The sequence below is a fragment of the Nothobranchius furzeri genome, chromosome 4, assembly GCF_043380555.1.
Source record: "Nothobranchius furzeri strain GRZ-AD chromosome 4, NfurGRZ-RIMD1, whole genome shotgun sequence".
Taxonomy (NCBI): domain Eukaryota; kingdom Metazoa; phylum Chordata; class Actinopteri; order Cyprinodontiformes; family Nothobranchiidae; genus Nothobranchius; species Nothobranchius furzeri.
Window position 1 is genome coordinate 6,339,971 of NC_091744.1, and position 26,765 is coordinate 6,366,735.

At 44.6% G+C, this 26,765-nt stretch overlaps 1 protein-coding gene across 2 annotated transcripts in view; it reads right to left on the bottom strand.

Moving 5' to 3' along the window:
• Window positions 1-953: 953 nt before the first annotated feature.
• The window catches only part of pkd1a (polycystic kidney disease 1a), an 80,707-nt gene continuing 54,895 nt past the window's right edge, over window positions 954-26,765 (bottom strand). The window contains exons 28-56 of one of the 2 annotated variants that reach the window (XM_015966904.3): window positions 23,365-23,524; window positions 23,128-23,280; window positions 22,902-23,046; window positions 22,234-22,575; window positions 22,056-22,144; window positions 21,297-21,612; window positions 20,989-21,160; window positions 18,803-19,064; window positions 18,521-18,716; window positions 18,267-18,437; window positions 18,031-18,174; window positions 17,744-17,954; window positions 16,268-16,394; window positions 16,046-16,156; window positions 15,906-15,955; window positions 15,464-15,690; window positions 8,288-8,366; window positions 8,081-8,196; window positions 7,305-7,507; window positions 5,169-5,363; window positions 4,946-5,085; window positions 4,497-4,627; window positions 3,655-3,730; window positions 3,436-3,558; window positions 3,158-3,329; window positions 2,779-3,069; window positions 2,566-2,700; window positions 2,160-2,486; window positions 954-2,080 (exon numbers count right to left, since the gene is read on the bottom strand). In XM_015966904.3, coding sequence (XP_015822390.1) covers window positions 1,178-2,080; window positions 2,160-2,486; window positions 2,566-2,700; window positions 2,779-3,069; window positions 3,158-3,329; window positions 3,436-3,558; window positions 3,655-3,730; window positions 4,497-4,627; window positions 4,946-5,085; window positions 5,169-5,363; window positions 7,305-7,507; window positions 8,081-8,196; window positions 8,288-8,366; window positions 15,464-15,690; window positions 15,906-15,955; window positions 16,046-16,156; window positions 16,268-16,394; window positions 17,744-17,954; window positions 18,031-18,174; window positions 18,267-18,437; window positions 18,521-18,716; window positions 18,803-19,064; window positions 20,989-21,160; window positions 21,297-21,612; window positions 22,056-22,144; window positions 22,234-22,575; window positions 22,902-23,046; window positions 23,128-23,280; window positions 23,365-23,524 — 5,767 coding nt within the window. In that variant the 3' untranslated portion in view covers window positions 954-1,177. Of the gene's footprint in view, window positions 2,081-2,159; window positions 2,487-2,565; window positions 2,701-2,778; window positions 3,070-3,157; window positions 3,330-3,435; window positions 3,559-3,654; window positions 3,731-4,496; window positions 4,628-4,945; window positions 5,086-5,168; window positions 5,364-7,304; window positions 7,508-8,080; window positions 8,197-8,287; window positions 8,370-15,463; window positions 15,691-15,905; window positions 15,956-16,045; window positions 16,157-16,267; window positions 16,395-17,743; window positions 17,955-18,030; window positions 18,175-18,266; window positions 18,438-18,520; window positions 18,717-18,802; window positions 19,065-20,988; window positions 21,161-21,296; window positions 21,613-22,055; window positions 22,145-22,233; window positions 22,576-22,901; window positions 23,047-23,127; window positions 23,281-23,364; window positions 23,525-26,765 lie in introns of both variants that reach the window. The other variant, XM_015966896.3, reaches the window with a different exon arrangement.

Below are 26,765 nucleotides of genomic sequence, written 5' to 3' on the forward strand. Positions count from 1 at the left end.
GGATAGAATGTTTAGAATCATTTCAGGTGTTACTTTTTTAACTGCACAGAAAAGAGAAATATATATATAATATATATATTTAATAGTACCTATTTGTTTTCATTTAAAATTTGTACCAAATGTTTTTCTATTCCTGAATTTCTTTCCAGGTTTGAAGTGAAGGGTGGGTTCCCTGAGATCTGCCCACTGAACACAGGAAGTGTGCATGTCGACAAAAAAAAAAAAAAAACAAACTAAAACTGTGGTAATAATAAAACAAAACAGACATTTCCTTAAACGTAGCAGTTACTTGACACACAAGATAAATACGGTGTTGAACGTCCGCTCCATTAGAGAATAAAGTGCAAGTAGAACAGGAACGTATTATTTGAGACGCAAAAAGCTTTGGTTGAATACAAAACATTTAGATTTGGGATACAAAGCTTATTTCATGTATGCCTCCTTTTAAAAATCAACAGGAAAAAAAAGTGCTTTAAATTTTTCTCTACATTGAAAACAACAAAAAATACACTTAAAAGATCATTAGAATGGGATTCAGAATAGCTGTATGATGAGAGAACTAGTAAATATTAGGTCATCCATACTTCCTTTGTTTCCTTTAATCTCATGTCCCTCCACACCTCTTTCTCTGCTCTCTCTTTCTTCCATCTCTTCACTTTTTCATATCTCAGCCTCCCGAAGTAGCAGTTTGCTGGAATACCAACAGCGTTTATTGTGCATGAGTAGGTTTGGTGTGTGTGTGTGTGTGTGTGTGTGTGTGTGTGTGTGTGTGTGTGTGTGTGAGTGACGCCAAAATACACAACCCAAGAGTCGGGAATCTAACAGATACACAAAAGTCTGATTGTGTTGGTTCAGTTCTGGTCTTCTGGTGAGCACGTGTCTGTGCTCCTGTCAGTAGCAACATGTGACCTCCGGGGTCACATGACCTGGGGGGTGGAGAGTTAAAAAACAGTTCTTTGTTTGAATCAAACAGCTCTGGTAGAACCTAGCGACTGGCACCGTGTCTCAGAGCGGAGTCTGGGATGCGTCTGATCCAATTCCCGGGTTTAGAGAGGAGCCTACGGGGGGGTAAAACCAGCCGCCCCTGTTCTCTCGTCCTTAACCCGACTTTTTCTTCCCTTTTTCACCCCCGTGTTCCTTTGACACACTTTCACTTCCATTTATCCTTCCTTTCCATCTACGTTGGGTGCACCTTGTTTTTGAGGGGTGGGGGTTTCCGTTTCCTCTTGCGGGTGGGGATGGTGGTGGTGTGAGCCGGATGGTTGAACAGGCTCGAGGACGGGAGGGTTTCTCGCTCCGTGGGAGGATCCCAGTCTCGAGGGATGGGTGTGGGACCGTGGGGATTTGGGGTGGGTGTTTTGGATGAAGGTGGCGATGATATGGACGGGGGGTCAGTGGGGGGCTTGTCTGTGACTGGTTTAACTGATGGCCGAGGGGGAGGGGTGTGGTCAGAGGAAGGTCTGGGTTTTAAATGAACAGGTTCGGCTACAGAAGTCGTTTTGGCGTTTGTAGAAGAGCTGCCAAACTCTTTTAGAGTTCTCTCTGCCCTTTTGCCCTTCCTGTTGTGTTTTTCTGTTCCAGAAAGTTCTTCTTTCAAGTCCTTTTCCACCCCTGCCCCCCTCTGCCTGGCTCTGCCCCTCCCCTCCTGACTGTTGTCCCTTCCTTTATGCCTCATTTTTCTCTGGGCTCGCTCCAGTCTGCACTCCATGTGGTACACATCCTCTGTTGCCATGGTGACACGGTCAAGCTGCTGCAACAGAGCATCCAGCATGGGGAGGAGCTTCCCCAGAGGGGCTTCTGTCTCCACCCACTCCCTCCAGGTGCCCCCCCCCACCATCATTCCCGGGCTGAAGCCCAACCCGAGGCCCAGTCCGATGCTGAGGCCGGGAGCTTCTGTCAGGCTGCAGGGACTGGAAGAGGCTGGGCGCCACAAGGCCTCGGAGCCAGCGTCCACGCTGTCCGGGGTGGGGGGGGAGTCTGGGCTGTCCAGCTGGGGCAGACACAGGGACTTACGGTCGCTGGTGGAGGACGAGCGCGACGGTGGCAGCTCCATGCCCTCAAAACGCACTTTATGACGAAACTGAGAAGAGAAATGAGGTTTGATCAGGTGCAGGAAACTTTCTGATCTCACATGCTGTTGAGGTAAAACAGGAAGCTACCTCTTTCGTCCTGCTGAGGCCCATCCACATTTTGAGCCGTCTGACGAACAGCTCCACCATCTCGTAGTCCTGGAGATCCACAGCAGGTCGGTACAGCTCCGCTCGCGCACGCCGGTAGTTCCTCAGCAGCACGGAGACGACCAACCACAGGAACACCAATCGAATCATGGCGAAGCTGGCATGGAACGCCAGCAAGGAAAAGGTGCTGGAGGGGCCAGTCATCATCACAGCAGGATGCCACGACAACGGGCCTCTCCCACCAGCCCCCAGCAGGGACCGACAGGCCGACGCCACGCTACCATAACCGTCCAGCACAGAGTGGAAGAGCTGCAGGGGAAAAACTAAAAGGGTGAACCCAAATGCTTGATATGACTGATCTGTTGTGTTGTCAGTAGAGGGAACTGACCAGGTGTCCTGTGTGTGAGTAAGCCAGCAGCAAGAGCAGAAGGGCCGCCGCAGCCACAAGGAGCTCCCAAGCTGAGCGGCGCAGAGCTCTGCCGAACACCGCCCACTCTCGAAGAAACCGCAGCTGATGAGAAGCCTGTCGGATCAGCAGATGTCAGTCTGGTTAATGAAGCAACTGGTGATCAAATAGGTGTGAGTTTACTTTTTTCCCTACCTTGAGCACCAGAATGAACAAAAGCAGGGCAGACATGACCGTGTACGTCTCACTCAGTTTGGACAGAGGGTGGAAGTCCGTGAAGGCGCCCCGCGGATGTTTCAGGAACGATTCCCACTGCTGCTTGGCCATGACGGAGCGGCTCAGGTGCAGCCCACACACACACACTGCCAGAGACAACTTACAGATTCCCATCAGCGTCCAGACTGAAAGCAAATACCTGTAGCCCCATCTGAGAAAAGCCAGGACCCCTTGGACCAGGAAATACAACACCAGGCCGAGCAGAACCATCTAGAAATGAGAATCACAAAAGTTTAAGGGCACCAAAAAAAGTTTCTGTGTCGCCAAATCCACAGTCGGGTTAGTTTCCAGGTGTTACCGTGAGAAGAAGTTGGAGGTCCAGGCCTGTGAGTGGCCACAGCGTGAGGACGGTGAGTTCAAGACTGGACTGAGCGCGCTCAGAAACGGGGAAGTCGAACAAAAAGGAGAAGACTGACAGCAGGTTAGTGTTGATGTTGTAGAGGGAGAACTCCACGGCCACGCTACGAGTCCTGAGAACACAAAAAGTGATTTGTGCATCAGAGCACAGGTTGATCCTTTAGTTTTGGATGGGAGTGTTTATGTCAGATGCTTTTGTGCTGTGTTCTGGGTCATTACCTGGGGTCGAGCCAGTGCAACTGCTGTAACCGCCATAAACAGGAAGAGGCCTCCTCCAGGCTCCCGTTGAACAGGTGAACTGCATCTCTGCTGTCATTCTCCATCAGATCCAAACGCCACACCCTTAGGAAGAAGGTTGAGACGGAAAAACCAAGTGAAACACATGGTGAATCGACATTGGAAGCCATTTCTATTGAAAGACTCTGACTTTTTCCTTACCAAGCTGCACCGACGGCACCAGAAACTGCATCTTTAGTCTGGGTTGTAACAAAGTTGGAGCCTGGACTAAAATCACCTGCAACAGAAACGCCCATTTTTGAAAACTCTGAATAGTGCATCTTAACCAAAAGAAAACTAAATTATGTTTACAACCAAATGTTCATTCCTCTAAAGTGGTTTAAAGGAGACGCAACTTTTTTTTTCTTCAGTTTACGAACATTGGCTGATATGAGAATTTTTTTCTCTTGACCGTTGTAACACCTTCCAGAACAAGCCATTTCAGTGCTCTGTCACTTTAAGAAAACAAGTTGGAATTGACCACGCCCACTTATCCCCTGATTGGCTACTATAAGCCAAGGAGCCACGATATCTAGGAGGGGCTCAAAGTAGAGCCACTGCTCCACTAGCAGCAGCTCTCTTTTGCACGTGAGAGATGGTTCTATTCTAATTTCTCCGTTGGTGACATCACAAACTGGGACTTTTTGGAACCGTTTGTTTCAGGCACATCGTTCCTAAAACCAAAAACTAACAGAAAACAAATGGATGTTTTTTTTTATGTTTGGAGTGTTTACATATGCAGTAGAGACCCACATGGATGCAAAAGGTGAGTTTAACATAATATGTTCCCTTTAATTTAATTAGACAATTTTAGATTCGGGTGTTTTTTTTCTAGATTTATACCATTTCCACTTATCGCTTGAAAATGTTTTCACCTTAAGATGATTAGACTTTAATCGGCAACCTTGAGACAATGAGCATTATCATTACAATAAATTCTTCTGGTTTCCGTAGAGATCAGTAGTTTCATGGCTAATCAAAAAGACGAGCATGTTGAAGCTCACCTTGTTTGTCGCGAGTCTGTCGGATCCTCACAGAACCAAGCAGAACACTTCCTGTGTCTCTCAGAAGTAACGAGTCGTTAAGCAGCAGCGGCAGCAGGGATCCGTTCATCCACGTCAGAACATCGTCACGGCTTCAAGACAGAACAATCACTCCGGCATTACTCTGTTGCCAAACCTCACTTTGTTCACACCAAAAATTTAATAAAAGTCAAAGTTACAAGTTCAAAACTCAATTCACTTAAAAAAACAAAACTCCAGCTTTTTAAAGATGCAAATCCATCCAGGTCGATCCATCGGAACACAAAGGAAAATAGGCAGGACTGGATCTCAGGGTTGAACAAAAGAATCCGTGGTTTTTTATTTTGTAAAAGAGCAAGTAAGCACAGTCAGCCTTGAAAAATCTGAGCTGGTGACTTAAAAAAAGGCATCTGAGATTCATCAATCAGTACCTGCTGATGGTGCGGTACTCTGGTGTGAGGAGGGTCTGCTGCAGCTGAGTTCTCAGCCTCAGACAGTGTGTGTCCTTGGCTGAATCGGAGTAGTTCAGAAGCAAAACGACCAACAGGAAAAACACGTAAACCAGGAAGTTCTGAAAAACAGGAGGAAAAACGGCTATTACACAGCCGGCTGAGGTTAGAACGTCTCCAACGCAGCGCCTCGGTCCTCGCTGACCTTCAGCATGGCGTGCAGCATGTGGACCTTACGGGCCTGCTGCCGGGCTCGAGACAGAGCGAAGCCCTGAGGTGGTCTCACTCTGGTTATCCGCTGGACCACTTGCTCCACTCGGGAACCTTCCACCAGCATGTCCTGGTCCTCCGGACGCAGCCGACGCACACACACAGCAAAGTACAGCGCCTCACACACCACCTGCAAATAAAAAAAAACCCACAGTCAGTTCCTCGGATGTTTGATTTGGATTTGCACCAAACACATTAACTAAACTCTAACAAGGCCAGCTTGCAGATTTGTCTAAGTAGAAACATTAGAGCTTTTTCTAGGATGCAGATATCCAGTTGGAACAGAACCTGCAGGTAACATCTGGCTTTTCCTCATGCTTAAACAGTGATTAAGAGATGATTTATCAGATGCAGCCACTTTAATCTATATTCAGCACACCGGTGGGATGGCAGGTGCATGTCTCCACAGCTAGAGACATAGTTTGTCTCGGTGCTGCAGCAGGTGCATCACTAGTTTCTTAAACTGTTATACATTTGTATACATTTAACAGAAAGTCCTACAGATGGATTGTGTTTGTTTTCTGTTTTTGTCTTAGCGGATTGTGATTTTAACAATAAAATACCGTATTTTATGGACTATAAGTCACACTTTTTTTCATAGTCTGGCTGGTCCTGTGACTTATACTCCGGAGCGACTTGTATATCAAATTATGTATACCGCGCTGCTGCGGACCGGCTCTGGCCCAGGTTTCAGCTCCTCTGCCCCGCCATCACCTGCTGGAGCCTGTGGCAAGCTGCTGCGGGTCGGGTGGCTCCGACCCAGGAATGAGCTCCCATGTCCTGCTGGGAGGGTTTGAAACACTGCCATCCTCTGCTGTAGCCTGTGGCGGGGTGCTGTGGGCCGGCTCCGTCCCAGGAATGAGCTCTCCCCGCCCGCTGGGAGGGTTTGAAACACTGCCATCCTCTGCTGGAGACTGTGGCGCGCTGCTGCGCCCTGGTTGTTTATTCTGTTATTATTACTGGTACTTGTCTTGGAATGTGAAATGCTTGGTCTCAGATTTTGTAAGAAAAATAACATTTCCCCCCAAAATGTGACTTATACATGTTTTTTTCTTCTTTATTATACATTTTATGGCTGGTGCGACTTATACTCCAGAGCGACTTATACTCCAGAAAATACGGTAAGTTGCAGTTTCCCAAAGTCTGGACTCTATCCTGGATCTGGGCCAAACAACTCCAGATTAATAACAGCTTTCAGACCAAAAGCAACCAATGGACCATCCCGTTGTCCTCCTTTCATTAACACTTGTGTATTTTGCACCACCACTAGTGTGAGGTTGTCCGCTCACTAATATCAGAGAAGGAGAAACAGCCGGCTGCTACCACTTCAACTTTAGGACAAACTACTAGAGTCCCAAAGAGAAAAACACCGTTTTCAATCACGAACAACAAAGGATGTTTGGACCTAAAAAACGGCGACTGGTATTTAACGCTATCTCGTTTCTTCTGGATTTGCGGGTTTCCAGTTCCAGCAGAAGCGTCTCTGGGACAACACCTGAGGGGAGGGGTGAGTAGTGCGTGACCTTGTTTGTGTTTAAAACCTAGCTAGTTTGCTGATTCACCATAACAACAGGTATAAAGCAACAATCAACATGGCTGCCAAATCTTACATGCTGGGTGTGAGACACAAGCATCTCACGTCACACCTCCATTTTCTCACGCTGAGCGCTTGCATGACACGAGCCAGACTCCCCCCAGACAACAGAGGGACACAACATGAACTAGACCCACCTTGGTTGGGCCGTGCTAATTTAAGGAGGTGTGTTGAAGCGCATAACGTGTCAAACTAACGCCCAAAGCTGTCGTTATCAACAACAAAGTAAAAGCAGTTTTAAATACTAGAATGCTTTTAAAGGAATTGGCTTCTTCTTAGTTGTCCTTGATCTTCATCCTCATCTACAAATCGCATTCAAAGCTTTGAATCTCATGTTTGATAAATGTCTGGTTTATTGTAGTGTCTCCAGAAGTTAAAATGTGCAAAAGTAAAATGAAAAAAAAATATATATATATATATATATGTAGATTGTGATCGTAAGTTGTGTCTACTCCTGTGGTTTTGTGCCTTTTTCACCTTAATTGGCTCCAACAGCAGACAGGAGCACAAGAAACTGGCAAAGCAGGAGATCAACCACATCATGGACACCTTCTCGCTGAAGGCACGGCCAGCCCAGATGGAAACACAGCTGCTCAGAGCGATCCCGACCCAGCTGCCCCATAGGGCAGCCTGACCACACCAGGGAGGAAAGCGCCTGGGTCGGCAAACGTCCGTCACAACTGTGGCAAGAAAAACAAACCATTCTTTACGGTCTCAAAAGGCAGTTTTCAGCTAATTATCCATGCAGGCATTCAGAAAAGGTGGAAAACCAAAGTTCTTCTACGTTGTTCCGGGACAAACGTAACAACAGTACTGATTATGGTGCTGTCACTAAGCTACTAATACGGAGCTCATGACTCATCTCTCTTCTATCAACCACCATCAGAGTTAGCGCTTTGCTTATTATGTGCTCATTTACATAGCTGGCTCCACATCCTGAGTCACAAATCCACTTAAAGAGCATGTGGAAAAACTGTGGAAATGCTTGAAAATAATTCATTTGGGGAAGAAAAACAACATTTCTAGGATGTTCAAATTGATTGAACATCAACTTATCTCAATGTTTTGTATGTAATTAAAATTTAATGTAATTAGCTTCAGGAAGATTAATCTGTTTAGGCATCAATAAAGGAAACAGTCCTCGCTCCACTACCAGCTGATTACAACCAAAACCAGGAAGGAATCTTCTAATTTAATAACGCTTTATAGATTTAGTCAGAATTGACGTTCTTTTTTAGTTTTATTATTCATACCTGTGTTGGCGGTGAAGGCAGTTTTTGGTGGATCTCTTCTAACAGATTCCAGAGGATCGGGTTCACTCAGCTTTTGAAGGAGAATCACTTCTGTCTTGTCTCCAAAAATACTTGAACTGAAGGGAAAGCATTAAAAATATATGTGCATAAACACCCAAATGACCCAAAAAGCTCTGATGAAGGTTTTGTTTTGCAGAAAGAACTTACAGGTCGACCATCTCACTCTCATCGGGCTGAGGAAATAAGTTCTGTCCGTCTGTTAGAATGTGTTTGATAAGATCCTCGTCTGCTAGAGAAAAAAAAATCTTATTCTCTTTGGAAGTCGTTAAAAGTACAACCTTAGAGCAAATTGTGATCTAAAGAAAAACTAACAGTTTATGGTCAAAATGAACAAGACAGTTAACACACAAATTAATTAAGCTATGTTAAAATATATTTATCAATTACAAGATATTTCTACCATCAACTTGTTCATTCATTTTTCTATCAATACATCAATCCATGGTCCAACCATTTATTTATCCATCTGTTTTGGCCACCAGCCTGGCCTCTAGTGCTCCAGGAGCCAGTATCACCCAGCCCAGGTGATCAGCCAGACACTGCCCCTCCTCCTCCTCGCCTTCATGCTGCTGATGAGTAGCCTAGTGAACTAGACTAAATTCTTGCTTTGCAAAGTTTGGTCTAGGCACGCTCCATTGGAACCTCCGCAGCCCCTACCAGGACTCTGGCTGGCCAATCACAGCTCTCTAGAGGGGTTTCAAACACATAAAGAGCTGTGACTGGTCCGTAATGGTGGGCCAATCATAGTGCTCTATCTGCTTAGTGAACAAATCACAGAGCTTTATCTGCTTTGTGGGCCAATCAGGGCACTCTATATTAGAGCTGAGGAAAATAATCAAATAATCGATGCATCGGGATGCGGACATAAACGATTCTGCATCGTAGAAAAGTACGCCATAATCGATTATAGTGGAATGTAGTTTTGTTTTTTTAATGGCGGCACCAGCACCGCATCCAAATCTGTCAGAGTGAGCGTCCTCCACATTTACCTCCGCCTTAATGTTGTACTGCAGGGCTGAGCACTGGAGTTGTAACCTGAGACCAAACCGGAACCGAATCAGCCCGACCGGTTCTGTTGGATTTGGGCCGTGAATTAAGTTAATTGAGCGGGTTGTCGTGCTGTGCGCTCCACTCGCTCGATCAGCGAAAGAGAGGGAGGGAGGGAGGGAGGGAGAGAGAGAGAGAGAGAGAGAGAGAGAGAGAGAGAGAGAGAGAGAGAGAGAGAGAGAGAGAGAGAGAGAGAGAGAGAGAGAGAGAGAGAGAGAGAGAGAGAGAGAGAGAGAGAGAGAGAGAGAGAGAGAGAGAGAGAGAGAGAGAGAGAGAGAGAGAGAGAGAGAGAGAGACTGTCTGCTGACACAAGAGAGAGGATCGGAGGACGGTCCTCCAAACCGATGCTCCAAACACGCGTTATTATTTTCATAATTTAATTATTATTTCTCCTGGAAGCGCTCAGTCAGACTGCTTGTTGTAATGTAGGGAGATCCGGTCTTGGGGAGGGGGCGTGGTCGATGACGGCGGCTGCAGCGTGATCGTCTGTCTCTTTTATTTAGTGACACGGAGAAGTTAAAAGGCGAGAGAAATAGAAGATAGAAGTTCTTGTTCCACTTTATTCTTTTGTTTCATGATGATAAACTGATGTTAAATTCAGCTTAAAGAGAAACTGGGAGGAAGCTTTGGTTCATTTTAGGTTACAGGAGGTCTTGTCTCCTATCTGCTCCTCCAGAGACAGCATGGACATGGGGGTCCCACAGGACAGGTTAGTGGTTAGCTGGTTAGTGAAGGAGATCCATCAGCTGGGTAATTTAATCCTAATCCAGCCCACAGCCTTCTGCTGGTGTTATTATCAGGAAGAATAAAACACACATCTTAAATATTATTGGAAGTGTAGAATTTGTTTTATGTTTTATTATTTTCTGCATCAAACAGAACTTGATTCATTCTCCAACATTTCAGAAATGAACCACTGGGTTCAAATGAAATTAAGTCAAACATTTCATTTGGTGTTATTTCTGACACCCTTCAACTGCAGCATAAATATTTGACTCTAGAGCTGCTCAGAGACATTAAACACTCATATATGAACCCATTATGGATTTTATTATTACATTATGTGTCCTGTAGGTTTTCAGTACTTTTTTAGATTTTGTGAGTTTTTGCAAAGCGTGTTTTTCTCAGCCTGAGGCGTTTTGCTGAACGAGGAAACAGATGTTTTACTTTGTTAAATCTTCTTAAATGTTTTAAATGTTTTGTCCTAACCTGTTGTGAATGGAGAGCTTTTGAGGGATGGCAGGTTGTGTCAATTACGTTTTAGATAAAAAAAATAAAAAGCAATTATCTGACATCTTCTATTTATCGATGAAAACAAATCAATATGAAATAATCGTGATGCATCGGGATATCGAATCGAATTGAATCGTTGACCCAATAATCGTAATCGAATCGAATCGGGAGACAAGTGAAGATTCACACCTCTACTCTATATGACTGGTGGGTGGGATGATGCAACAGAGTGAAACAAGAGTATGTCACATTCATTGTCCAGTGGAATGCGGAGATCATTTGAAAGACAACGGTAGAACCCGCCCCACAACCGAGAGCCGTCAGTGGAGCGTTGCCATACTAAATAATACATTTATTTAGTCTGGCTTGCCAGGCTAGCTGATGAGCACAGCTGACCTGAATCCCTGTAATGACCCACACCTGGGATAAAAGGCTGTGCCATCCAACAGTCTGGAGAAAAAGAAATGTTGGGGTTATGCTGTCCTCCAGGCCTCAGATTTTGGTTTAAACCCCTTTGTTTTGAAGCTCTGAGTGATTCAGAGGGATCTTTTATTATTGTTGTTTTAAATGTTAACTTGGTTTTAAACACTTTCAGTTTTGGTCAAACTTTTAATAGATGTTTTAACCAGGTGTGTTAATGTTGGTAATTGGTCTTTTAATGTTAACCTTTTTGTTATAATTTTCGTTGGGCATTATTTTAATAATGCTCTCCATCTGTTTGCTCACTTGTTTTTAGAACCTTTTTATGGCAAAAAACAAGATGACGGGTTTAATAATGTTACCCCCTCCTTCACACTGCAACACCTCCCGTCGGGGACGTAACACCATGTGTTCATCTATTTTCGATGAATCCATCCATCCATCTGTGGTCTATCCATCCATTTATTCATCTTTGATTAATCCATCCTTATCTATTCACCCATTTTCATCCATCAATTTAAATCCATCCTCTTTTGCTTATCCAAAGTTGAGAAGCAAAGGTAAAACGGGTTCAGGAGGGAACCCCTGACATCTTTCTCCCAAGCTCTGGGGTCTCATTTATCAAACATGGCGTAGAATCCTTACTAAAATTGCACTTAAGCTCAGCAAAAAAAATGTACTTACGCCAGGTAGGTTTGTGATCTATCAAACATGGAGTACGCACAGCTGCACACAATCTCCGCTTCATAAATCAGAGGTCATACGGAAATCATTGGAAGATCTGATAATGGGAACTTTTTGGGAACACTGGAAGTCATCAGTGAATTTGACCCCTTCTTGAAAGCTCATCTGGAGAAATATAGCAATACTGGCGAAGGAACTCCATCATACCTGTCCTCAGCAATATGTGAGGAATTTATTGAGTTGATGGGGGAGCAGGTCCTTGCAGAAATGATCAGTCAGATCAAAATGGCTAAATATTTTTCCATCAGTGTTGATTCAACCCTTGACATAACACACAGACCAGCTTACACACAAACCCTCAATTTTGTAGGAAGGAACTGTATGAACAGCTGTTTTGAAACAGACAAATTCTTCAACTTTGTTCAAACACTTTTTAATTTTGCATCCAAATCAAAGTTTCATTGGCAGACAATCACAGCTGGTTTGGAGCCTAATGAAAATCAAAGGATAGAGACTGTCAAAAGTCTATCTGACACTAGGTGGTCAGCACATGCAGCTGCAACTAAAGTGCTTTGCCAAAACTATGCAAACATACAGCAGTCGCTGTTTGAAGGTTGGTTTATGCTTGACGCGTCCGCGAGGTCCGCACGGCTCTGCGTGGAAAAGTTGTGTCATTTTAACAACCACGCCCCTCCACCGCGCCTCCGCACGGCCCAAACTTTCCGCACCGCGCACCTAGGAAATTTTCTAAACGACGCGGACGGTCGGAGGCGGAAAAACATGGCGGACTGGCAAGAACTAGTATGGCAGAGCTTCGTAAACACAGACATTTGTATGATTCAGCTCTCAAAGATCACCGTGATCAACATGTTGTTAATAATGCTTGGAGAGAAATAGCTCACACTGTCGGAAAAGACGAGGACGCTGTTAAAAAATGCTGGAATGCCATGTTGTAAACAGTAATTTTTACTTCTACTATGGTGTAGTGTTGGATGCATGCCATAGAGCTCCATGCTGCCCCCTACAGTTTGGGAGAATATTGGCTCACTGCAGAGACGAGCCGCATGAACCATAAACGCTGCGAGTTGTGAAGCGCGTTCCATCCGCGAGCCGCATCACCAAGCGGAAAATAAATGTGTCAAGCATAAACCAAGCTTGAACTGAGTGAATATCCCAGTCAACATGTGACAACTCAGCGTGAAGCTGCCTCACTAAAGTCAAAGATGGAACAATTAGAAAATGCATTCCTTTTCAACCTATGGTATACTCCAACGTTTTCACAGAACAAGCGCTGTTCTGCAAGCAATGGACACAGATTTAAGTAATGCTGTTGATTTAAGCTTGGTTTATTTTCCGCTTGGTGATGCGGCTCGCGGATGGAACACGCTTCACAACTTGCAGCGTTTATGGTTCATGCGGCTTATCTCTGCGGTGAGCCAACATTCTCCCAAACTGTAGGGGGCAGCATGGAGCTCTACGGCATGCATCCAACAATACACCATAGGGGAAGTAAAAATGACTGTTGTTTACAACATGGCATTCCAGCATTTTTTTAACAGTGTCCTCGTCTTTTCCGACAGTGCGAGCTATTTCTCTCCAAGAATTATTAACAACATGTTGATCACGGTGATCTTTGAGAGCTGAATCATACAAATGTCTGTATTTACGAACCTCTGCCATACTAGTTCTTGCCAGTCCGCTATGTTTTTCCGTGTTCGACCATCCTAGGTGCGCGGTGCGGAAAGTTTGGGCTGTGCGCACACCAGGTGGAGGGGCGTGGTTGTTAAAATGACGCAATTTTGCCGCGCGGAGCCGTGCGGACCTCGCGGACGCGTCAAGCATAAACCAACCTGAAGTTGGTTCACTGAGGGGTTATGTGGTCAGCCTGCGGGATGATTCTGAATCATTTGAAAATGCTGCAAAAAAACATGTCTCCATCAAACTTACAAAGGAAAAGAAAAAAAATGCAGATGAATCATCTGAACCTGACAGTGTGCTACCAGGCCGAGACAACTTCAGGTCAACAGCATTCATCGCCATCGTTGATCGACTCCTTGCAGAACTGGATCGGAGATATGGGGCAGCAGTAGCTCAGGTGGTAGAGCGGGTTGCCTCATGATCATGGTCATGGGTTCAATTACAGCTCCCACCAGAGGTATTCTGCTGTTGTGTCCTTGGGCAAGACACTTCACCCAATTTGCCCGTGATGGTGGTGGTTAGAGGGTCTGACGGCGCCAAAAGGCAGCCTCGCCTCTGTCAGACTGCCCCAGGGTGGCTGTGGCTACATAGTAGCTTACCATCACTGGCAGTATGTGAATGCAAGAGTTCACGCAAGCGTCTTTGAGTGTCCCAATAAAGCGCTATATAAGTTCAATGATGATGATGATGATGATGATTATTATTATTCCTACAAAAACATCCAACAAATGTTTGGATTTCTGAACAAACTGTTATCCATTGCCTTGGAAGATCTGCGAAGTGAAGCTACAACTTTCCAGGAAAAACACAGAAGTGATTTAGGGGTAGATTTTGTGGAAGAAGTTGTACATTTTAGAGAATAAGTTAAGGAAACTCACAACAAGGACACCTATGCAATTTTACTCCGAACGGATTTGAGGGAAAAATACTACAAACGGTGTTCCCTAATGTTGACATTGCACTGCGACTTTTTATGACCCTGCCTGTGACCAATGCCGGCGGTGAGCACTCTTTTTAAAAACTGGGACTGATTAAAAACAGACTGAGATCCATAATGGGTCAAAACAGATTAAAGAGCCTGACGCTGCTGTCTCTAGAAAGTGACATTCTGCAGAAACTGGATTTTACAAGCCTCATCGATGACTTCTCTACCAGAAAAGCAAGGACGGCAAACTTCTAAAGGTAGGAACACATTTTGTTTATGTATTCCATTACTGTTGATTTTGAATGTCTGCTGTGGACCTATGACAAAACGATTTCCTCCACAATGACAGGCCTGTGTAATGCTTTAGTCTAATTGCTGCTGTAAGCTTGTGTTCAGCAGGATCAAGAGTTTTGTGAGAGTACAGTAATAAACTTGTTTGTGTATTTTTGGGTTTAGATGCTGTGATGTGGCCTAATGGGAGTGAGCCTATTTGATGTCTAGTTGTTGATGTTGCTTTGTGTACGCTACAGTTTGTGTAGCAAGTGAGTTGGCTGACCTGCTATCCAAAAGTCAATCATTCAGTTTAAGGCGTGTGTCAAGATATGTAGTGTTATACTACATAATAGTATAATAGCTGCTGTGTGTACAGTTGCCTTTTTGTATTTTTTCTTAACGGTCATTGATGTAGTGCTAGCTAATTCGTGTGGAGTGTGGGCCTATTTAGTTGTTGCCGCTGTTATTTATATTTTCAATAAAGAAACTTATTATGATAATTAGTACTACTACTTCTACTACAACTATATGTATGCGATTTGAACAATCAAAGCAGTTCTTGATATCAGAGACCTAGGTGGTTTCCTGGGGTGACATACAGTTTTGTCCTTTAACACCAAAAATTGTACTTTTTCAGTCATATTTGATTAATCATGTCTGAATCATGGTTAATTCACAAATACCCTACGATTAATTAGATTAACATTTTTAGTTGTTTGACGGCCCCAATTAAAATAAATATCTGCAGATAAGACGTAACAAGATGGATGAGAATATTTCGCTTGGACCAAGCATTTTTGGTCCAGAACAAGTGTAGTCTATGGGCTGTTCATCCCATCTGGGAGATAATTGAACATGGATTTGGTTTTGTTGTGTCCAAGGAGACATTTTTCCACTGAGCACGCCACATTTACAACAAATTAGAAAACTAAACCTTGAAATGTTTTCCGACCTTTCTGCCTGCAATAAGATTTTCTCCGGCTCTTTGTGACGTTTTTGTTGAACTGTAGAAAATTAATTTTAAACAAACCGACATCTGTTACCTGATGAGGAGAAGTGTTTGTGGTGCTGATCAGCACCTTCCTCCCTCTCCTCTTCATCAGGGCCAAAGGTCATCTCCACACCCAGGTGTCGGCTGCCCTGACGCCTCTTCAGTTTGGGCATTCCCGCCCCGTGTCCCGCTCCTCCCACAATGGACTCATCACTCAACAGCTCCGGCCAATCCCTGTCATCTGTGTCCTCCTCGTCCTCCATGTCCAAACTGTCCTCACTGAAAAACACAGTGAGGGACACATTTTTTTTTATTCTCTGAAAGATTTTAGTTTCTTCTGAATTGTTGAAACAACCTTGAACAAGTTGCTGCTTTTAAGCAAAGAGAAAGGATTCTTTATACATCTCGTTCTTTTCTCTGACTCTCTTTTGTTTGTTCTCCATCACTCTGAGCCCATCTAAACTTAAACCAACAAGATGGTGGCGTTACTTTACCTTCTGAACGATGAAGATGGCAAGTCCATATTTGTTTTCTCTGAGTTGGTCTGAGAAAATGAGACAAACAGTTGAACGATTGCACAGAAAATCCTATTTGCTTATTTTTCTGAGTATTTTGCTTCTCAAAAAGACTCCACCTCCCCGTTGAAGGAAAGAAAGGAACTCCCTCCTGTTGAGTTGTCCAGGAAGTCGTCGATCTCCACGGATTCCTGATCCACTTGAGGAGGCACCTGCTTCACCGTCACAGACTGATGTCCACACACATAAAAATACAAAATGTCCAGCTTGACTTTTAGACTGGTGGTGGGAAGAAAAGCTCTGCTGTGCATTCGCTTTCAGCATGTTTGGGTGTGCCGTACCTTGCTGCGGCTCATCCTGAGGATTGTAAAGACCAGCAGGTAGAGAGGGTAGACGACCAGACAGGAGACCACACCAGCTGCCACCGTCTCTCCATTCAGGGAGGAAAACCTTGACACGGCCCTCGCGCTGTGGGGCAAAAAGGGATTCAAGTGGAAAACATGCATCACAACAGAACTCAAGGTTTAACACTGGGGTGCATTGTTTAAATACTGGCCCTGTTCCATGATATAAATGTTTTATAATTTATATTCTCCCCCAAGTCCGTCCTCTGGTCTCCACAGCTAAATTAATTATTTAAAGTCACCCATCGCTGCAGCCCTCCACCAGTCAGGGCTTTGTGGCAGAGTGGCCCGTCAGAAGCCTCTCCTCAGTGCAAGACACATGACACATGAAAGCCTGCATGGAGTTTGCTAAAAGATGCCTGAAGGACCCGAGATGGTGAGAAATAAAATTCTCTGGTCTGATGAGACCAAGGTAGAACTTTTTGGCCTTAATTCTAAGCGGTATGTGTGGAGAAAACCAGGCACTGCTCATCACTTGTCCAATACAGTCCCCGCAGTGAAGCACGGCGGTGGCAGCATCGTGCTGTGGGGGTGTTTTTCAGCTGCAGCCAAGCACAGGGATATCCTGGGCAAGAACCTTCTCCAGAGTGCTCAGGACCTCAAACTGGGCTGAAGGTTTTTCTTCCAACATGACAATGACCCTAAGCATACAACTGAAATAAACCCTGGCTTAAACCCAATTTGACATCTTTGGAGGGACATAAAAATGGCTGCCCATCAACGTTCACCATTCAGCCTGACAGGACTGGAGAGGATCTGCAAGGAGGAATGGTAGAAGATCCCAAATCCAGGTGTAAGGAACTTGTTGCATCTTTACCAAGAAGATTCATGGCTGTATTAGCTCAAAAGGGCGCTTCTACTAAATACTGAGCAAAGGATCTGAATACTTAGGACCATGTGATATTTCAGTTTTTTGTTTGTTTTTTAAATCTGCTGACATTAAAAAATGCATTGTTTTTCTGTCAATATGGGGTGCTGTGTGTACATTAATGAAGAAAAAAATGAATTTAATCAATTTTACCAAGTGGCTCCAATATGACAGAGTGAAAAACTGATGGGGGTCTGAATACTTTCCATCCCCACTGTAATGTTTCCACAAGAGAGCTGTCAGTGAGCAGGAATCCGCCCCAGTCCCCTGCAACGCTCTAAGGGGTGCATTTGTCTCTGGTTTAAAGGTCCTTCATACTATCCATGATACCACTGCTGTCTTAACCATTTACTGACGCCATGTTGTTTGGTTGTACCCCACAAACCTAAAGGAGAAGTGAGGGACGGCTTCCAGCTCCTTCCACAAAGGGGAGGGGAGCTATAGCCAGTTAAGTTTAGAAAGTCTCCTCCTCCCCTCCCTGATGGCGTCATGCTATGGACCACGGCTTAAAGAAATACATAAGGGGCAGGAAAACACACACGCACCTGTATCTCCTGTCTGTCACGATGCTGTACCACAAAGTGTTAGCCAGCAGGAAAAGCTGCAGTAGCACAGCACAGCATGTGGCTCTCTGCAGCCTGGTGAAGGGGCTGCGGGGGGGCCTCTCGCACAGTGACAGCCACATGTGACTCTCGCATAGCGCCCTCTGCAGCTCACACCGGAGAAGGCGGGGCAGCTGACAGAGCGTCGTCTCTTCTGGGAAACCACAAAGAAACAAGATGGATCAAACAAGCCAACAGCGCCCTGCCGTTTTTAAACTTTTGATTCTTACCTGCAGCCTCCACCTCAATCTCCACCCGTCTACCTGTTTTCTCATTGTCCACAGACAGCCACTCCTCAACCAGGAAGTAGTAGCTGCTGTCTGTCTGCATGTCTTTGACCAACACGTACTGTAGCATCCATGCTGGTGACAGACCTTCATAAGGAGCAGTATGTAACAGTCACAGATCTGAAAACAGTACTCGCTCGTTGTATCCATGGATGTTTAACATTTTCAGACATTTTCACCTTTGTTGTCATGCCAGATCCGGATTTTCCACACATTCCCCAGGCTGGTGTTTGTGGAGATCTGAAAGATGTCCAGAGCATTGCGTGTGAAAGCTCCTTTGCTGTCAAGGTGACGATGACCGCTGCGACTCTCCCGCCCATACAAACTGATTCCTACGTGAGCTGTTGTGCCTGGATAGATAGAGACACTGCAGGAACTCTGAAAACATCATGGAATTCAAACTGAGATCTCCAGAGAAGCCTTTCCGTCTCACCTGCCCCTCTGTTCCATCCGGTTTTGACTTGGATTTCATACTTAAAGATCCCACTTTGGCCACAGAGAGGAACCACAGCAGCGCGACGAAGATCCAGCTGGTCTAGCTTGTTTAAGATGGCTGCTGCCACAATGTAGCTTAGCAAACCCATTATGCACACCAAGAGCACGATCAGGCTTGGTGCACCAGAACGCTCCTGATGAATGAAGACATTGGTTTAGGTATGCATTTGGTGAGTGCCCAAAAAACCAACAAAACTGCAATATTTAGTGTGATACTGACCGGCATAGTAAAGCTGATGGCGTTGGTCGGTACGAACAGCCCCGCGGCAAAGACGGTGAGGTGGCGGGTTCGACAAACAGCTCTGCTGGAGTTGGTCTCTGCCAAGGGAACCATGCCATCAGTCCTCCACTGCTTCTCACTCTCACTGAAGTACTGACACAGAGAGGTGTACACCCCGACCTCGAGGCAAACACCCTGACCTGAGTCAGGGCTGCAGGGTGTGCTCACGTTGATGAAATAATCTAGAGTGGTGTCGTAGGACCTGAGCAACACAAGACCAAAGTTAAACATGGTTAGCAGGAATTAAGGGTGGACTGGGACCAAAATTCGGCCCTGGCATTTTTACGAATCGTCGGCCCTCAGTCGGCCCTCCCCATTGGGAGAGAGGTGGGGGTGGGGGGTGTTGCCACCCGCGGGCTCGTCTCTAGGCCGAATGATCTAATATGGGCTGGGACTGTTAAATTACAAGCAGGGCCAGACCGCTGCGACCGGGAGCCCTGGCCTTCCATATCAGCTCATTCTCCACAGGGGGAGATCAGCGGGACATTAGCTACATGCTAACGCAGCAAAACAGCTCCTACATCATCACTCTCCTGCACTTTTATTGCTAAAAACGCCTGGGAAAACTCCGTTAGCTTCAGGTTACCATGTAGCTGATGTTCTGCAGATCACCAACTGTGGAGTAGTGTCGGCCCAAGCTGGGCTGAGCGGCCCACCGGAACAGTGCCAGAATGCCAGATAGGCCAGTCCACCCCTAGTACGAATGTGTATTGGTGAAATTATGGTGATACGATACATACAGGGGATACGATACAGTGTATCACAATACATTCAGTCAGACGATATTAGCGATTTTTTAGACTGAATTTATTGTAGGAAAATTCAATAAACAGTCCAAAGTGATCTTTAGCATGTTTAACATGAGGTATCTGAACCATAATGGAGGGATTTACATTTCAGTGGAGGAAACAACCCCATTGCACACTGCTGCCAACTAGCAGCCGGCGTTTGAATTGCACCAAAAGAAAAGAAAATACACACATTTTGGCTTTGGAATTCTTCCAAAAATTAGATAGGCTACACAGCTTTTGAATATCAATATAATATTGCTGGAAAAAAAATCACAATATATTGTCGTATTGATATTTTCTTACATCCCTAATGGTTAGCATCAAACAGCAGATGATGGCATTAAACAATCCAATCCAAACATCTATCTGAACCAAAGTACTGTTGGTGGACTTCCAACTAAAGATGGTGTAGCACAAACAAATCCAAATGTGGACAAATGAATAACAATGTGAGCGTCAAGCTGATTGTGGAGTGGGGGTTTAGGGATGAACAAGTAAGTAGAAATGTACTGCAAACTTGGTTTCCATCTGGCATTCAATCATAGTCTGGATATTACCAGTACATCCTGGTACCTGCGGTGCTCCATCATTCTTCTTTCTTTTCTTTTTGTCCAAAAAGAATGTTAGCAATAGCTCAGGCTAGCATTAGTATTCGCTCAGGCTGGCGTTAGTATTAGCTTAGGCTAGCATTAGTATTAGCTCAGGCTAGCTTTAGTATTAGCTACTAGGCTAGCATTAGTATAAGCTCAGGCTAGCTTTAGTATTAGCTAAGGCTAACGTTGTTCTGCAGTAAGAATTACCGCCACTGACATTTATATATTGCAGATGTTGAAATGGGTTGGGCCTAAGATTATGATGTGTTAAACCAGCTTTTCTCAGAACAAGCTGTTTCACTGAGGCCATTACAACATGACTAATTTGGGTTGGAAAGCAGGTTGGAGGACTGCCTTAAAAAGTCTAGTTAAACCAGAAATAAATTAGTAGTTGTTCTTGCATTTCCACGATTAGTTCAAGATTGATCCATCTGGGATTTTGCATGGAAAAAGGCATAAGCCATGATTTTGTACAAATGCATCCTTCCCATGGTGTCCTTCCAAATTTATATAGTAGATCGCTACTTGTTTTTAAAAAATTGCTCTGCAGAAAACACCAGGGGCATCTCCAACCTTCAGAATCAACGATTGGGGTAAGAGGAGCCAGACTGCTATTGTATTAAAACCATGCAGTTACAGTCTTAGTGCTTTACATAAATAAAACCAAAATAAATAAATAGAGCCCCAACCCTCAACCCAAGCAACACATTTATCTTACAGTCCATAAGTAAGGAAGACTTACTCTGGTGACAGGAAGAAAGTGTACTTCTTGTGGTCTTGCCCCCTGGTCATACTTAGTGTGATGTGCTTCCTCTGTGTGCAGTTAAACTCGTTGGGTTTTTCATGGGAATGAAGGTAGGCGGTAATGTACGGCTCCACATCGATCCGTCCCCTTTCATAACTCTCACTTTTTTCTAAAAATACAATGAGATAAAAATGTACTTTTATTGTAAATTATTGTAAAGAAAATGATTTGCAACTAGTGAGTTACAGTGTGTTCCATTATGCTTACACCCCCCACCCCAAATGTGTGTGTGAGAGATGGCTCACCTTCTAAAGAGGTAAAATTAAGCTGCACAAACAGCCCCGCGTGCCTGTTGCTGTTTCCTGCCCTGACCCTGACGATAACAGAGTCACAGTGGCTGATGTTAACCGCCCCGGATGCAGGGACTCTGCCGGCACCAGAACTATCAGCACCCGCCTCTGCACTGCTGCCGTTGTTAATGGCAACAGTGATGGCTATGCTATCATCGAGTCCAGAGATGGGGATCTGGGTGCCGTTCTCAGTGCGAAACTCCATTGACGCTACCTCGGTAGAGACGGCGTAGTTGGACACGTAGTTGAACGGGAAGGGATTGGACTCCACCTGAATATTAGAAGGATGAAGGAAAGGAAATGTGACTGAATACAGAAGTGGGGAAATGTTATATGCTTGCTTAGTATGAGGATTGATGTAAAGTCAGTGACTTGATGCAATTTGCTGGGTTCCTTATATAGGAAACTTTTACTGATTGGCTTAATGAACTGACCTGTATTGGAATGTTTACTATGTGAAGTGCCTTGAGACGACTCTTGCCATGATTTGGCGCTATACAGTATAAATAAACTTGAATTGAATTGAAAGCATGAAAAATCCAAAGGAGCTCAAAAAGTATTATTGACCAGATGAAGCACCTGAAAAATACCCTGAACAGATCATTGAATCAGGTGTGTGGGAGCAGAGGCATGACTAAAACATGCTCCAGGACCAGGATTGGCTACCCCTATCCTAAACCTAGTAGTTTCCATCAGCATGTTTTCTGAAGTTACCTGAAAAAGCAGCTGCATGATGCCGCTTCCTGCAGCAGCTTTGCCGAGACTTTTGTTAAAAGCATGCGGGATGGAGAACCTCTGGCATTCTGGAGGTGGAATGAAGATTAAAACATCTTTTTCTTCAAACTCAAACTGAAGAATCACTTGATTGCAGCCTCCAAACTGAATACCTCACCTGGGCTGTTGTTGCCGTGGTAGCAGAGCAGACTCTGGGGGTCAGCCAGTTTTCCTGTGGCGGCAATCTCTGCCCCCCTGAGAACCAGTGGCTCCTCGTTGAGGACACGGGCATGCATCAGTATCAGCATGAGCACCGAGGACAGGCTGTAGGCCTTGGCTGCCACGCGCAGGGGGTGTGGCTCCAGAGAGGAGGGCGGCGTGTCCAGCAGGAGATTTCCATGCTCAACAGAAGAAGAGGAGGAGGAGGAGGTGGTGGTGGAGGACGATGAAGGAGAATCCACATAGGGAAGTTGAAAGTTCAGATGTGAGGCTGACTGACTGACTTGATGGATTAGATCACCTGAGGACAAAAATATGAGAAGATAATTTTAGGAAGATCTGAAAACGCGATAATTTCTACTTATTTTTGTCAAGTCCGAAAAGAATAAATCTGTAATCAGCAAAAAGAGCAATTCATGGTGGCGTGATTAACTGGCAACAGTTAAATAACCAGCTGCAGGCTAGCAGGATTTAGCATCATTAGCTGAGTTACCCTTCTGATTTCAGTCACACCAACTCTTCATCTGTTTGCGCAGTTCAGCACTTTCCTTAATAATATGTTTACCACAATTAAATAATAGAGTAGAATTTAACCCTCAGAAATGATGACTCAGCATTCCTTCTTACCCATGATGTTCAGGATGTTGTCGGCGATTTCAGTCGGGGTGACGGTGCCCTGCTTGGTGTCCGTCTGTAGAATCTCCAACATGGACTCCAGCTTGTTTAGAGTGCTGTTCTGACACTCTTCACATATAAACTCTCGACTAACAGCCTGAAACACAAACACACAATCACAGCTGGTCTTTTGCCTGGATTGTCTGATCATCTGGGATTTTTGCCCTCTCCTGCTCACCGTGCACTGTGCCAGGGCAGCAGATGTCTGCTGGATGTCGCTCACGGTCTTCAGGTCCAGAGCGGTCAGAGCTCTGGTGATGTTGCTGCGGACTTTGACTCTGTAGCTGCGTTCCTCTCTAGACACCGGCGATGTCTCTCTGGCCTGCTCATACTGGGGGAAAGTAAGCAAAAACATAATCGATTATCAGCTGTTGAGAAACTGGATATGAACATCCTGGGTGGACAAGTGTCCTACTTCGTTCAGGACCGTGATGAGAGCCAGCGATAATTCTCTGACCCTCTGGGAGTCTCCTTGCTCCAGCAGTTTCTTGAGCTTGGTGTCTGTCAGCTCCGACAGCCAGTGAGGAAGACTGCTGTACTCGGGAGGGAAATCTGGCAACAGAACCTCAATGGTTCTGGATACAAACACAAAACAAGAAGATCTGCTGTGGTATTTCTACAAAATTATCTGCAACCCCAAATAAAAGCTGCCTCTAGAAAATCTTCCTTAAAATACAGTGAAGCAAAAAAGTATTTGGCAGCCACCGAGTTGTCCCACCTAAAAAGATAAGAGAGGTCTGTAATTTTCGCCACAGGTATACCTGTGAGAGTCACACTGTAAAAAAAATCCTAAAAAATTACATCGTATTATTTTTTTTACAAATGTATCTGTATAATTAATATAATAGAAAATAAGTATTTAGTCAATAATAAAAGTTTATCTCAAAACTTTGTAATGTAACCTTGGCTGGCAATGACAGAGATCAAATGTTTCCTGTAGGTCATCACCAGGTTTGCACACACTGTAGCTGGTATTTTGGCTCATTCTTCCATGCAGATCTTCTCTAGAGCTGTTGATCAGTAAAAATTAAAACATACTGTGGGACAAGGAGGAGCAGAGGAGTATGGCGGAGACCCGGAAGGGATTTTGCCATGTCTTCCCTCCGCTGCTCTGGCCACACAGCGTAAAAAATGGCCTCCCTCCTTTTTGTGTGTGTTCATTTCAGGTTTAAGGTATTTAAAAATAACTCAACAGCTGTGATGCTTTGGTACTGTCACTGGGCAACACAGATTTCTTCTTTTTCGCAGGTGATGTGTTTGGTATCATTGTCAAGCTGGGAGATCCAGCCATGTTTCATCTTCAATGCTTTCACTGATGGAAGGAAGTTTTTGCCCAAACTCTCATGATACGTGGCCCCATTCATCCTTTCCTCATTTGAGCCAGTCCTCCTGCCACTTTTGCAGAAAAGCAGCCCTTAACCATAACCTTTCCACCCCCATGCTTCACAGTGGGTACGGTGATCTTGGGATGCAACTCGCCATTCTTCTCCCTACAGTTCCATTTTTGGTTCTTTTTTAAACACAGATAAGGTTTTTCTTTACCTTGCTGACATTTCATTTGTAGCTACAAACATCTTCAGAGCTGACGCTGATGGTGGCGCCACTTCCTACTCCATCTATCCGCGGGCAGACGAGGACGTTGTCGCCCTCTGCTGCCCGCTCTCCCCTCTCCAATGATGCAGTCCCATGCGAGATCCAATGAGTAAACTCCATCGTCTCTGTTCATGGTCCCACATCCACGTCTCCTTATCTCTATAGCTTCCTTTATCCATCTTTTGTATTTCTGTTGTTCGGTGTTTATGATCCTTGTGTTGTCCCAGTCCATTATATGATTTTCTCTTGTGCAGTGATCTGTTACGGCCCCACCATACACAAAATGTCAGTAATCAGAACATTATTTCACAGAGCAAACATGATAGCAGAAGAAAAAGACCGTAAACAAGGACAAACACATACAACATGCTTTAAAGACCTGCGGATACCCAACATGGGCAATAAACAAAGGAAAATGACAAACAATAACAGAAAGAAAAGAACTTAAGCAAAGAACCAGAAACCCAGAAAGATGAGAACCACAACCAGTGATAACCTTACCACACATCAAAGGCATAACAAAAAAAAAAAATAAGAGCAACAATGAAAAAACACAACATAAACACACCAACAAAACCATACACAACAGTTAGAAACAGACTAGTACACCCAAAAGACAAGATACCAGCTGGACATAAATGTGGAATCATTTACGAAATCCCATGCAAACTCTGCAATAAAACATACATAGGAGAAACCGGACGCCAACTCAACACACGAACAATAGAACATAGAAAGGAGTGCGAGAAAGAAACAAGTCGAAAACACACAAGAGCAGCAAAACAAGAAGCAGAAAGCACAATAAAGAAGTCAGCTGTAACAGATCACTGCACAAGAGAAAACCATATAATGGACTGGGACAACACAAGGATCATAAACACCGAACAACAGAAATACAAGAGATGGATAAAGGAAGCTATAGAGATAAGTGTCACGATACGGTGGTGTGGACCCAAAATGCAGTACCCAGGATGACACGGAGGCAGGGATGAAGATTTTAAGTAAAAAGTCTTTATTTTGTGGGTGAGCCAAAAACCAAGGTAATCCAAACTGGGAGTCAAAATCCAAAAAGCCAAAAATCCAAAAGGTCAAAAAGCAGATTACTATCTGGGGATCAAGAAACTCTGGTTAAACACAGAGGGACTAAACTGACAGAATCAACAAACATTAATGGACCGACAAGAACACAGAGACAGACAGGGCTTAAATACACTGGGAGGAGCAATCAGGGAAAATGGCAGCAGGTGTGTGAAGTGAGAGCTGGAGGGAAGACAGGTGAACCTAATAATCAAAAATGGGAAACAGAAACAGAGGGCCAAATAACCCTAAGAAACTAAGACACCAAAACTAAACCTAAAGGCTGCAGGAAGGACTAACACACACACGTTGAGCTGGGGACAAAGAAGCTGGAGCTGACCTGGGAGGAAACAGTAAAAGATAACATCAGACACTAGACTGACACACAAACTGACAAAGAAAAAAGACACAAGAGGGCGCCAAAGGGCTACAACATAAGACACATAACAGGGATGCAGACAAGGACACATGAGGGCGCTAAGAGAGCACAAGGGGAGCTGGGGGAACAAAGGGACACAAGAGGGAATCTAGAGAGGGATGGAGGGCACCAGGAGGCACATAAAGGAAGGGGGCTGACACAGACCATGACAATAAGGAAACATGGATGTGGGACCATGAACAGGGATGATGGGGTTTACACATTGGATCGCGCATGGGACTGCACACAGGAGAGGGGAGATCGGGCAGCAGAGGGCGGCAACATCCTCTGCTGCCCGTGGAAAAACGGAGTAGGAAGTGACGCCATCATCAGCGTCAGCTCTGAAGATGTTTTCAGCTGTAAACGAAACGTCAGCAAGGTAAAGAAAAACCGTATTTGTGTTTAAAAAAGAACCAAAAATGGAATTTAAAGACAAACACAGCAAGGACGTACAAAAGATGTTCCCCCTACAGTAAATAGCATTTACACCAAAGACTCATGTGGTCACATGACATTCTACCGATCCTCCACCGGATCATTCAGATGGCTAACTTAAAAGGAACCTCAATTATTTTACATTCTGTCTCACAGTTGAAGTGTACCTATGATAAAAATTACAGACCTCTCATCTTTTTAAGTGGAAAAACTTGCACAGTCGGTGACTGCCAAATACCTTTTTGCTTCATTGTATTTAATTATTTCTTCTTTTTTTTAAAGTTGGGCCGAAT